The sequence below is a fragment of the Annulohypoxylon truncatum genome (assembly GCF_022578515.1).
Source record: "Annulohypoxylon truncatum strain CBS 140777 unplaced genomic scaffold F4807scaffold_2, whole genome shotgun sequence".
In the NCBI taxonomy this organism is placed as follows: domain Eukaryota; kingdom Fungi; phylum Ascomycota; class Sordariomycetes; order Xylariales; family Hypoxylaceae; genus Annulohypoxylon; species Annulohypoxylon truncatum.
The window spans coordinates 986,260-998,114 of record NW_025953788.1 but is presented as its reverse complement, the minus strand read 5'-3'; the positions used below and the strand labels follow the sequence as shown (position 1 = coordinate 998,114).

The following is an 11,855-nucleotide window of genomic DNA, read 5'->3' as shown; positions in this document are numbered from 1 at the left end:
GAATGAGAATCATCTCACTAGGAATACGAAATATTCAACACAATGCATGTCTCCCGTAAATTTAGCACGTCATGTTAATTTATAATTGTGTATCTACCCGGTTTCCTGCTCATGAATTTGCCATGTCGTCCTACGAAGACGAATAAAAAAGCATCTCGAAACCGTGAGCCCTCATGATCCTCCCTGTAATGCCCTCTATGCCCCGGGCTCTCCGAGGAAACCAAATCGCACGTACCTCCAAATGGTGAGGTCATGCAGTGACGAAAAAGCTATTGATACATGATACAAGAAGCAAAATATCAAGATATTCGTCAATCGTCACTCGTGTCCATTGCGTCCCCGCCGGACGCCTTAGCCTTAGCAGCAGCGATGCGCTCGGTCTTCCACTCTTTAATCCGGTTGCGCAGGTCGTCGGCCGGGATTACGTCGTCGATGGTCATGGGTTTGCGCGTGAATGGGTCCAGCGGATTGGAAAGTAGTTGCTGGACAATCGTCGAACGGTCGACGATATTCTGTGATGGGAGGATGACGGGATCAGTCATCAGTTCACCCATCAGTGGGTCCTCGAACTCCTCAGGTATTTCTCCTAAGTCGAGTTCGGCCTGATCCAAACGTTGCTTGGCTTCGGCGACCAACGTGCATAGGGAGTTCCAATCGTCCACGACTTCCTTGGACTTGAAGAATTTCTCCCTTAATAATGTAGACGTCTTCTGAAAGTTTTTCGGCTTGTATGAGCGCCCATCAGCCGCGATAGCTTCGATGAACGTGGGTTTCGACTTCAGATTGATATATATGTCCACGAAGTCTGACAGGAGTGCCTTGGCGTCGAAGTGGTACTTCTTAGCATCCTCTACTTTGAGATTGCTTCGCTTATCTCCTGTGAGGGATTCCAAGTTGTAGTTCAGCATACCTGCTAGCCGATATACTATCTCGGGCATAGTGAATGCGTCCCGCAACGTTGTCGTAAACAGCTTCATCATACTGATCGTATCGTTGACTAGCTGCATCCACGATTGGCACTGCTGCTCTGCCTTCTCTAGCTCCGTCCTTATCTTCTCGATATCTTCGGGAGATAGACCCAATTGTTGAGACTGGTGCAACTGAATCTGATAGTCGTGGATGTTGATTAATTTAGTCAACGCCTCGTCCAATAGGTACGTCGCATCGTTCAATAACAAATTGACAAATTGCACGAAGAATTGGCGATTGACCCTAGACGACATTAGACGGTGAGATAACCAAGCTGCTGGGGATTTCTAAAACTTACTTGCTCTCGCGACTAAGCTGCTCCTGGTAGACGTTGTTGTCCCAAATGCATTTAATGACCTGGAATATTTCATAACGAATATTGAATCGGTCGTAAAATGCGGAACTGACGCCACTATGTTCGCACTCTGCAATTGTTTGTTAGTATTGGAAGACCAGGAGGAGGATCTATAACCTACCGATGTAAAACTTCATGAGAGCATGCAAGAGATGCTCATTAGCGAAAGAGGACGACGACAGGCTATCACCTAAGATTCCCTTAGATAGATGATATACTGGCCACGTGCCGGAGAAGAGTAGGGTGACGAGAGATGATTTCAAGTAGGGATTCTTGATGTACTCCGAAGATCTTAAGAACGTGATGCAGAACGTGATAATCTCGTCGCCAACAGCTGACACGAGAATTTGGGGTTTGAATCTAATGAGATGGTAAGCACTTGACCGTGATGGAGGGCTTTCTTTTTCAACTTACCGGAATATAAACTTGAAATTTTCAACCACATCCTGGATGGCGTACTCAGGAAGGCAACTAAAAGCATCTGGTTTATCCGCCGGAAGTGGTAATTTGATCTCCTTGCCTCCAGCTGGTCTATAATCTACTCCGCTAGCCACTCGGAGAAGCCACACAGAGACGTATCGCATGAACTGAAGGGATAATGTCTGCATACACTCGTCCAGTACAACTCCCTCTATGGTATACTTTAATGCGATATACTTCTCGATCGTGTTGACGGCGTTCTCGTGGTGCTGTCTTGCCGCAGGGAGACGGAACGGATCCTAATAATGTTAGCGGCGATAAATGCTTCTTTTTTAAAGAGAGATCGACTTACGTTCTGCAACTTGGGCAATTCGGCCTCGATCTTTTTGATAAGGCCTTCGACATATTTGATGTCCTTGTCAAGATCCTTCAGCTTTGATTGCGTCGCCCCAAGTCCGTAATGGTGAGCAGCCAAAGTTAGAAAGAACACTTCTGAGATGAAGTTTGACGATCCTGCGACGTGTGTCTTATAAAAAGCGTCCGCAGTGGCTTGATCAGCGTTGAGCTTCGTCTCATCACTCATGTCAACTCGCGGACTACGTCGGAGATAGTCAACGTCGATCTTGTCTACCTTGGAGAAGGTCGAATCCATGAAAGGTTGACATAACTGGTCCAGAATCGCCGTCAAGTTGACCATGAAACCATCCGATGCTACCTCCGTGGACTTAACTTGGAGTGCACGCCGTTTGTGGTTTGTGTTCAAGGCAAACGCAAACCAGTCAAGTGTGGCATTTCGGGCGGTCGCGCTGGCTCTGACGAAGGAATTAATGATGCCTACCAAGTCACCTTGATGGGCTTTGAGAGTCATCTGCAGCGCGCTCTGAGATGACTTCACATGACCTGGGGCAATTGTTCGTGCGCCAGCGAAAAAGACCCTGGTGACTTCGGTCTGTAGCGGAGAAATGCGGAAGAAGGGCCCTAGGATAGTGCTCGTCTCGCTTGAAAGAGCTATCTGCTCTTTCGACATGTCCGGGGTGGCGGTCGCGAGAAAGCGAGGATGTTGCGCAAGGGCATTTAAGAGGGGAGGGAATTTTGAATACGTAACCAAACACTAGTCCTGTTAGTACGCACATGGAAGTTAACGATCATTCAAGTTCAGGAAGACTTACGTTAACGTAAGGCTTATAGTCGTCGTTCATCGTCATTGTTGCCAGCTTGGTGCTCATAGCGACCATGGCGTCGGTGAAGACGGAAGCGACGGTATCATCCTCCGGAATACGAGACGTCGCCTCGGCAAAGAAATCCATGCAGATACCGTCTTCGTTGTCATGATGACGAAGAAGGTAGGGTACCAGAGTGTCGTGGTTGGGATTGGGCGCACGGCTTCTATTTGTTAGCATATGGATCCAGGCGCATATTATTCCGCGGGGAAGACTCATACCTAAATAACTCTGGCATAGTTAGAGCGAATATACAGTTACTCATGCACAGTCGCTTCGCCTCATTCACAACCGCTTCCTTCTCGGGAGGTAAGGGTCTGGGAGGCTTGGTGGCCCTAACAACACGCTTCCAGCACGGCAGCAGGTAATCGAGAATCGGCTTGGTCGTGGGTAGATGTCGGACTGCTTCCAACAGAGCAGACTCCACCGATGCGGTAGTTAGCTTGATAGGGTCGCCCGACTGCTCCAACTCGGCTCTGAGGTCTGGCAAGTATGTCAACTTGAAACCTCTGTTATCGGTCGTCTTCGTCTCATCTAGAGTGACACGGAAAATGTCGCCCAGCACCCGGTTCGTCCAATCCTCCAAGCTTTCCTCCTTAGTGATATGAACCTTCTTCGATGGAGTCGCTGGTTTATTCTTGTCAACAGCAGCACCAGCTGACCTTTTAGAGGTATTGGCGTTACCTGAGCCCGCATTTGCAATCTTCCCATGTTCTGACTTGCTTTTGGTACCTAGTTGAGAGAACGGGTTGGTCGATGCGGTCTGACTCTGGGAGACGGTGGTGCTTGGTCGGGTCGGTAGAGGAGTAGGGCGCGTGTTCTCTTGGTTCGTTGGGGTCTGGTTGGGTGGCGCATCTGGTGTCGAGGTCGAGGTCGAGGACCCGGACTTGGAAGCTTCTTGGGGCTTGGAGTCCGTCGAGGCTGATGACCCAAGACCGCCTAACTTCGCAAGTCGCCTCTGGCGCATCTAAAGATAGATTGATATTAGCTTGTGCAATAAAGAATATTTGAGATATGATCATCGCATACCTGCTCCTGCGGCGGGAGGGTCGGCGGTGGTCTCTCGTTAGGATCCATGATGTGTGTGGGATGAAAGTGATGGATGTCTCGAAAGTGAGAGTCCGGCGGAAGGATTAGTAGTTCTTGGGACTTTGCTATTGTAGAAAATGAAGAAGGAAACTATGCCGCCGTTTTAAATAGAAAAGAGTTGGGTGGGTAGGTTGTTAAATGTGATGCCCGTATGGAAGTACCGGTAAGGTACGGTAAGAATGTCGATGGCAGACAGGGTACACAGTTAAATGGACGTTAATGGAATGAGGTAGTAGCACAGTAGCCTCAGTCTGGTAGGTGATTTGGCAAGTGAGATTAGTCAATATCTTATCGATAATGCTCAGCTCTCTGATAAACCTAGCGGCGGGCAGTTAGGCGGGCAGGGCGGGGTAGGCGCGCCTCACAGTCTTACAGTGCCATTAAATTCATTATGTAATGATTAACTTTAAATTATTCGTAAGGTAGTTGCCAGCTGACGAATACAAAAGGGTAAGCTGCACGAAGGTTCCGGCCAAACTCTCACACTTCTGTCATGGCTGTAGACCCAGTGTGTCATTTGAAAATGAGCAACTGACCGATACTGTATTCGCCTCAAGCTTGGACTCAGTGATCCCAGCTAACATTTAGTGGGTAACTGCTATAGCCCAGGAAATTTAACCATCAAAGGAAAGTGCTTTACAGTGCGATGAGCGTCTAATACTACGCAGTCTGTTCATGAGCCAAATGCGCGAAACTTTTAGCTCTCAACGTCTTTAATTCTTTCTTTGTTTTTAAGTTATATATATTCCCAAACTTCGTTGGATTATGTCTCGACATTTCGAACTGAGAGAAATACGATTTGATAAATCATTTTCATCTTCGAAGTACGCTGCATAATCAAGGGTTACCAAATCGACACGTGAAGCTGGTTCCGGTTTTTTCTATCAGAGTTGAATAAGATAACATGATCCTGAAGCCAGGCATAAGATTGCTTTACTAACAATATCAATCACCCTGGTGAAGGTCAAAGAGGATGTAGCGATAATCCATCAAGGGTTAACTCGGAATTGCTCAGCAGAAGATTACCTACGAGATACCACTTAGCAGCTCCGGAGGAGGTTCATAGCAGCCGTATACACACAGCTTCAAGCTAGCTTGGTATCCATGAATCGATACCTTCCATCGACCATTTCGTTTCAAACGGTCCAAACGATGGGGACCGGGGCAAAATTAGAATAGACACGGGTCCGGCTTTCAGCTATCATGAAGGCCTACAAGCTCATGGCTATTCCCGTGCCCATCGAATCCATGGCCCCAACGCCAAATATATGCGACGTTCCCTTCAACTCGATGATGTTTCTAACCTACGCAGAACACCACGTCTGCATGCTTGCGTGGATCATACAAACTCTTAGTTGGCGACTTATGCGGTCTGCTACATGCAGAATAATCGCGCTGTTTCCATCTGGGTTTCTAGAAAGACATCGGCAACTTCATCATAAACTTAGGAATCGCTAATTTTATGCTATAGGATGTTAGCAACATGTGCCTGGAAATGGATTTTCACAACCTACAACTACCAACAATACGTCCTGTCATAAGAACAGCTTGTACTAACCTAAGCACCTCGCGAGTCTCAACTTTATTCTCTTCCACACGGTGTTCAACTTCGGGACCCCTCGATTATCGAACTTCGGATAATTTCGCAATCCTTATGAGGTGCTACCTGACCATGGATCTAGCCTAGACATGGCTGCCACTCGCTAGCCGCTCTACTCTTCTTCTGGAGAACCTTAGTCATCACGTCAGACTATAAATGAAGAATCACGAACCTCGCTGGGAAGTAATTCTTATATATTCTCATCATACGTATCGAGAGTTGGCCTTGGTAGATACTTTGGTATATGCTCTGACGTTGATCCTATGTACGCTTTGAATAGTATTAATTTCGCAGGTGCCCTCATGGTTTAAATATTCAAAGCACATTCATTTCTACTCGCACTGACCAATTTGTCCCTACAACGTTTATGGAAAATATTGACGATAGCATCAACGCACAGCTTCTTCACAAGAGACTAGTCCTACTATCTACTTCTTACTTCCAGCCAACACAACATGCAAATCATGCAGTAAACGATCCATTGTCACATGTTCTCATCTTACTCAACATGGACATATTTCCTAATCGAGGAGTTTAATCCTGTCAACAGTCATCTAGGATATAGGGGGACAAACATCCATAGAGAACTCTCGACCCTTTTGGGATGTATTCACGATTATATAGTCGCACGGCTTGGGCAATTTACGGCTGATAGCGTTTCACAGTGTCCTGTGGCTGTTCGCCTACAGCGTCAAGTCATTGGATCGGCGATTTTTCGTTCCTGCTGGTCCCGATATCGACCCTCTTCTCTCGATCTTGCACTCGTTATTCGCCACTCTCATTTAAATGTATACCAGTGAAGTAGGCAAGAGGGGATACTACATTATCAAGTGATGGCACTCCCTCGGCCAGCCCGGCTAGGATATCGCCTCGTTCTAGACAACGCCATTTCTACCTTGGGCGGCTGGAGCTCTATCGATACATATTCAGCCGAAAAAAAAGGCAGCCTATAAGCTTCTATATTCCTCGTTGTAAGCACGTACGTAATGTCCTACGACGACCTGGATTTCAGCAGTGATCGGAATATCTCGAACCGGATGGCCTCACGACCCAAGATAACGCAATCGGGGTTGATTAAATCTTTTCAGCTCCTCGGGGGTCATCTCGGCCGCCACAGAAATTTCTGTCTGCGCTGTGCGCTGTTTCAACGTTGAAAACCCCAACGCTCAAATCTTGCGAGGAACGCGTGGCCACCTATCAGCTCTGCGGCACTTCACATGAAATGATGTCGTATTTATCGCTTGAATGCGATATGGTGACTTCCCGCTGTATCTAACCTATTCTTCTAGAGGGATTCTGCGGGTGTCTGCAGACCTTCTCGACCTTCCATTGACGAAGTCGTACATCCCGTCTAGCTCGTCACCTTGTCCCATACGAGACTCATTATCGTCCGGCACGGGTCGATGCAGAACTTGTGCGACGCACACTGTCTTACTTGTGCTAGAAGTCAGGACGCCATCCGTCCCAAATCGTGCTCTCGGCACAACGGCGCCCTGTCGTGTGAAGCGTCATCGCATTGTGCCATGGCTTGCAAAAGCCGGAGGCTGCTAACGGGATATATGTATGTATATGTGCGCACATGGCAGATATATTGCAGGCGCCACAACGGCAAGCGACGCTACTTTTGTTTGAGATATTGGGTTCTGGTAGAAGCATCGCTCGTCGGAGAGTCTGGTATCCTTCACACTCGTTTAAGCGTCCTTCACCGCTTCCCGTCACATTGATCTTTCAGCTAGACCCCAAATATGCCTCTTATTCCTCGTCCTTACTCACCTCACATAGATATATACACATGATAGACGAGTTCGAGCTCTAGATTGTTTGCCATGGATGTTTGCCAACAGCGTCGACCGAATAAGCTTGGTCGCAGCATCAAGCAAGGACACCAAGATAGAGTCATCCAGAGAAATATCTTAGGTCCAGGACGGATTGGCCTTCGAGACGGACAGCAACCCTGCGTGAATAAATGTTACAATCAATTTGTTGAAGAATGGTATGGGAAGACGCACGGAGGCTTCGAGAGCGTCTGCGACCAACTAGCGCATGTCGAGTCTGATACGGAATTATTGAGGCTATATTGCTGCGACTCGACCAACTGTGGTGTCGCCACTGAGGTGAAAGGGCAGAGTCGTTCGTCCTCCCTCACGGGAACTGCATTCTAATCTTTAACTGACTCGAATCGCCAGCCAGCGTCGACTTAATAATTAATAAGTGTCAAAAGTGAGTTGCGTCACAGTAGTCGGGCTTGAAACAGCTATTAACACTTCTTAGTATTGGCAACTACTTGATTTATGATCCAGGGCCTCCCCAATCTAACGGCTTCAATTGCAGTACACTTGCGAGCGGTGAGTCTCCTTTCAACGCCTACTCCGTCAACTAGATCGTCTAACCAGGTCCGTTAATCCTAAATCAGGAGAGAGCGGGAATCCAACTCCATTACCGAGTAATAGCCCATCAGCAATGGAAACCACCATACCCAGCTCCTCATCCGCAGCAGCGGCCACATCCCTAAGCTCAGAGCTTAACTCGACCGCGTCGGGATTTGGCGCGGTGCCAAGCACGCCGACGGGCCTCACGGAGGGCAGCAAGGCCGCGATAGGGATTTGCTCGAGCTTGGCGATAATTGCGATCATCTTCCTCGTCGGCTACCTCATCAGCCGCCGTCGATCGCCTCCCAAGAGCTTCGCGGGTAACGCCCCTCCAAACGCACCCCGCCTCAATCGATCCTCCTCTGAGCCGCCGAGCGGCTCCCACACGCCGCTGATCACGCCGCCGCTCTCGGCTAAGGGGCCTCCGCTGACGCCACCCGCTCGCCTGAGCGATCGCAGGTTCTTGCCGCCGCTGCTTAAACAAGGGCAGGGTGGTACACCGAGTTCGTCTCTGGTTGACGGGATTGACGAACGCGCGTATTTACCCATCGCTCTGGGCTCACCCACGGAAAAGAAATCCGCGCTCAGACACGGGCGCCAGACTACCCCGAACGGCGTCGCCAAGTCCGCCGGCTCGCCATCACTCCCAACGGCCGTACACTTTGCTCCTCAACTCCTGCGCGATAGCGGAAGCTCGTATAGTAGCGGACACGGCGGAGCGTCGACAGCGTCGAATAAAGTCGACTCGGTGTATTCGGGAACGGCGCTGGTCCACGGGACCCACACACCCCCTTTATCATCACCCTTATCCCCGACCCGGCCCGCACGCCCGCATAACGCTAACGCGCGTCTCGAGATCCCAGACCTGGTCACGCCGGCCGGGCCGCCGCCCAGCCGCGCTCTTCCAGTGCCCCCGCCGCCGTACCACCCCGTCTCCCCGACTTTCACCGTGTCTCCCCTGACACCTTCGAGTCCCCCCACGTTACCATTTAGGCCCTTGGCCCTCGGCGATAGTACGCGCGCTTACAGCAGCTCACACTTAGGCACTGGTACTACGGATCATAAGGGGTATCCGGAGACCGGCGGCGGGTTATCTTCGTCAGCGAGAGACCTTTGCGATTTGACGGAGTCGTACGCGCGCGAGACGTCGGAGAGCTGGGGGAGCTGGAATGGCGGTGGGGGTGGCGGGCCGGGTGTGGGGATCGCGGCGGGGGGTGGTGGTGGGAGTAGGAAAAGGGGCAGTGGTGGGCGAGCACGGGATATTGTGAATGGCAACGGTGAGAAGAAGGGGGAACGGGGGTCTGTGGTGTCGTTGCAGGAGTTAGATCTGGAGAGCTTGGGGGGTAAGTATTGATGTGATACATGCATGCATGCATGGGCTGTACCATTGTGACAGTGGTCGAAATAAGGGCTAGGAATGAGGATAAGGGATACTGGTATAGGTATACGCACACGCGGCACCGGGTGATGGAGGCACAGTGATATATCCCGCTATGGGGATAATTCCGTCGTGGTAAAACGGTGGCTTTGTGACCGATGCGAGCTGGTAAGGTTATTGGATAATGGCTGACAAGTGGTACTGGGACTACCTGATACCACGAGCGAAAATTAAAGGACTCGATTTATGAGAAATAGGGGGTGTGTACGCGAAAGGCCTGGTGTCTATTAGGTAGACTAGCTTGAATCGTATACCTAAGCAGTGTTCGTGGTATTGTGGGCTTCTTGAAAATATTCGACCGTCCTACTAACTAGGGAGTCACACACTAAGAATTATATGGGTTACTCTAGTCAGTACCTACCTACGTATTCTAGGTGATATCTAATCCCAGGAATTTCGTAGAGTCTACCTCTTTTTAAAATACTGAACGATTCAGGAGCCACAAGGGTATCGAGGTGTTTGTACTTCGCAGGGTCTATCTCAAGGAGCAGAGGCACATACTGCACGACTGCGGCTGAGACTCGCAGACCCCTTTATACATACTTACATACAGATCGTTCGTAGGTATCTATTAAGCTTCGTCGTTATACCGTAATAGGCCTGCATGGGGCCAAAGTCCCGTGCCTTGCGACCTATACGGATGCGCACATACGCGCCCGCGTTGCCGTTTAAACGAAACGCTCAACACTTCTGATCAGTAAGGGGTGCGGGTCCATCCGTGGCTATTGGTCCCAAGTGTCACCGGACTGTGGGTCCACAGGAAGAACGTTTGCGATGATGGAGACGTGTTTATCGGAGCCGGTTCCATGGTTCTTATTGCTGCCCGACGAACCCTTCTAAGTTCGGTTCCGCCAATGTCCGTCTCGCTCGCCGTGGGGCCTCCGAACTTATTGGTTGGAGATCGGACACGACGGAGGGGCCGCCGACGACTTGGCTCGCTCTAACCACGCCTACGTTCCTCTTCACGTTTATATGTAGTAGTAGTAGGGTAAACGATTCGCCACGGGAAGTAAATCATGTAAGTAATGAAATACTGCCATTCGCGAGAAAAGGAAAAAAATATGATTCATCCATAGGTATGCAAGCTCGGGTTTGTGGGCGAAAAAGAAGGGCGGTGTGGAAATCCTCCAACTATGTATTAGACGCTCAGACCCAGATTTGTTTCTAAATCCGGGGATGAGAAAGTATATATAAACCTCTACCCCTAGTTACACGTCCGTCTTCGCACCCTCTTCTCTCCTGTTTTCTAGGTCTTGTTTATCTCTTTTCCTTTCTCTTGCTTTCTGGTGTATTTCTACATCTCACAGCAATGCGCATCCGAATTAATGTCTGCTCGTCTAGATTCTTTGAGATGATCCTCCCATAGCTTTCCTCACCAATGCGTCTAGTTGAGATTCCCTCTGCTTCACGCTGTCCTCGATCTCTTTATCGGACATTATCTTGCCTTGGACGAGTCTTTCCGTCGTCGTGCTGGGCATGGTGACGAGATAAGACCTCAGCATCTCCGATCCTTGTTGGCTTCTATCGTGTTGCCATGTTAGCAAGGGGATATTTCCCTCCAAGTAGTATTGACTGACTGGTTTCTAGAGACCTGGCTAGGGTTGACGGTAATTTGAGACATGGCTTGTCTTGTATTGACCTTTGCTGGCCGAGACTTAGGCTAAGACCTTAGGTCAAAGAGGCACTGACGGGAAAAATAGCTGGCGCCTTGGTTTGCTAAACGGTCGACTGAACCGGAATGATCTTGAGATGAGTGACTGATTAGGACTGGCGAGTGATGGTTCTATCTTGGATGTTGTCCGTCAAGACTCATCATCGACACGGTTTACGCTGTCATTTTATGGACCGTTACTACAGCGCGCGCCGAAGCGCGACAGCATCATTGAGGCTTTGCTCAAGACATTATGATCGCTTTCGAGTTATGAATCACCCATGAGAGGGGGCTTAACTCAAGTCCGTTCCGCGCAATATCGGTTACCCTTGGGTGGTCTACGGCCGGAGGGTTCGCGCTATTGAGCTCTTAGGTGTAAAGCTCGCGAAGGCGTGTTATGCACGATACCGGTAGGTCCTATCGCATTGCGTCTCCGACGACATTCCACGCAATCAGAATCGAGCACGTCGCTGCATGCGTGATTGGCAGGGCAGATTGTCAGCTTTGCGCATATCTCCACTTCGTTTTGCGCCGTTGCGCAGAACTGGCGATGCATAAATATGGTAATTTTGAGCTGAGGGGGAAGCTATTCATCTCGCCCCATATCCAACTCCCCTTCTCTGAGAACATTCAAGATATTCAAAAAATAAAGGGATCGGATAGATCGAATAAATCATTGGATATTTTGGATATTAATTTTGGCTACCTACTCAATATTGATTTTGACCTAAACCCCTTGGTTGT

At 49.3% G+C, this 11,855-nt stretch overlaps 3 protein-coding genes across 3 annotated transcripts; 1 reads left to right on the top strand and 2 right to left on the bottom strand.

Annotated features, from left to right (window-relative positions):
• Positions 1 to 51: 51 nt before the first annotated feature.
• F4807DRAFT_407318 (ubiquitin conjugation factor E4) lies at positions 52 to 4,264 on the bottom strand. The gene is made up of 9 exons (XM_047996372.1): positions 3,994 to 4,264; positions 3,649 to 3,931; positions 3,186 to 3,591; positions 2,914 to 3,127; positions 2,097 to 2,855; positions 1,739 to 2,043; positions 1,446 to 1,684; positions 1,268 to 1,394; positions 52 to 1,212 (listed from the first exon to the last, which is right to left on the bottom strand). Exons 1-9 carry the CDS (start codon positions 4,039 to 4,041, stop codon positions 312 to 314), a joined length of 3,282 nt encoding a protein of 1,093 aa, XP_047858800.1. The 5' UTR covers positions 4,042 to 4,264; the 3' UTR covers positions 52 to 311.
• Positions 4,265 to 7,342: 3,078 nt separating this feature from the next.
• Positions 7,343 to 9,593, top strand: F4807DRAFT_119996 (uncharacterized protein). The gene is made up of 4 exons (XM_047992878.1): positions 7,343 to 7,783; positions 7,840 to 7,873; positions 7,925 to 7,998; positions 8,067 to 9,593. Exons 1-4 carry the CDS (start codon positions 7,480 to 7,482, stop codon positions 9,374 to 9,376), a joined length of 1,722 nt encoding a protein of 573 aa, XP_047858799.1. The 5' UTR covers positions 7,343 to 7,479; the 3' UTR covers positions 9,377 to 9,593.
• Positions 9,594 to 10,725: 1,132 nt separating this feature from the next.
• On the bottom strand, positions 10,726 to 11,294 carry F4807DRAFT_119939 (uncharacterized protein). Its single transcript, XM_047992877.1, has 2 exons — positions 11,038 to 11,294; positions 10,726 to 10,981 (listed from the first exon to the last, which is right to left on the bottom strand). The coding sequence occupies exons 1-2, from the start codon at positions 11,079 to 11,081 to the stop codon at positions 10,798 to 10,800; spliced, it is 228 nt and encodes a 75-aa protein (XP_047858798.1). The 5' UTR covers positions 11,082 to 11,294; the 3' UTR covers positions 10,726 to 10,797.
• Positions 11,295 to 11,855: the final 561 nt, after the last annotated feature.

What these genes read in the sequence shown, in the direction of transcription:
- F4807DRAFT_407318 (XM_047996372.1), bottom strand. Translation starts at nt 4,041, where the DNA reads ATGGATCCTAACGAGAGACCACCGCCGACCCTCCCGCCGCAGGAGCAG. An exon ending in ACTATAAGCCTTACGTTAAC is followed by an intron (nt 2,856 to 2,913) that starts GTAAGTCTTCCT and finishes TAACAGGACTAG; the next exon opens with TGTTTGGTTACGTATTCAAA. An exon ending in CAGCTTAGTCGCGAGAGCAA is followed by an intron (nt 1,213 to 1,267) that starts GTAAGTTTTAGA and finishes AATGTCGTCTAG; the next exon opens with GGTCAATCGCCAATTCTTCG.
- F4807DRAFT_119996 (XM_047992878.1), top strand. Translation starts at nt 7,480, where the DNA reads ATGGATGTTTGCCAACAGCGTCGACCGAATAAGCTTGGTCGCAGCATC. An exon ending in ATAATTAATAAGTGTCAAAA is followed by an intron (nt 7,874 to 7,924) that starts GTGAGTTGCGTC and finishes AACACTTCTTAG; the next exon opens with TATTGGCAACTACTTGATTT. An exon ending in TTGCAGTACACTTGCGAGCG is followed by an intron (nt 7,999 to 8,066) that starts GTGAGTCTCCTT and finishes ATCCTAAATCAG; the next exon opens with GAGAGAGCGGGAATCCAACT.
- F4807DRAFT_119939 (XM_047992877.1), bottom strand. Translation starts at nt 11,081, where the DNA reads ATGTCTCAAATTACCGTCAACCCTAGCCAGGTCTCTAGAAACCA. An exon ending in AGCCAGGTCTCTAGAAACCA is followed by an intron (nt 10,982 to 11,037) that starts GTCAGTCAATAC and finishes GCAACACGATAG; the next exon opens with AAGCCAACAAGGATCGGAGA.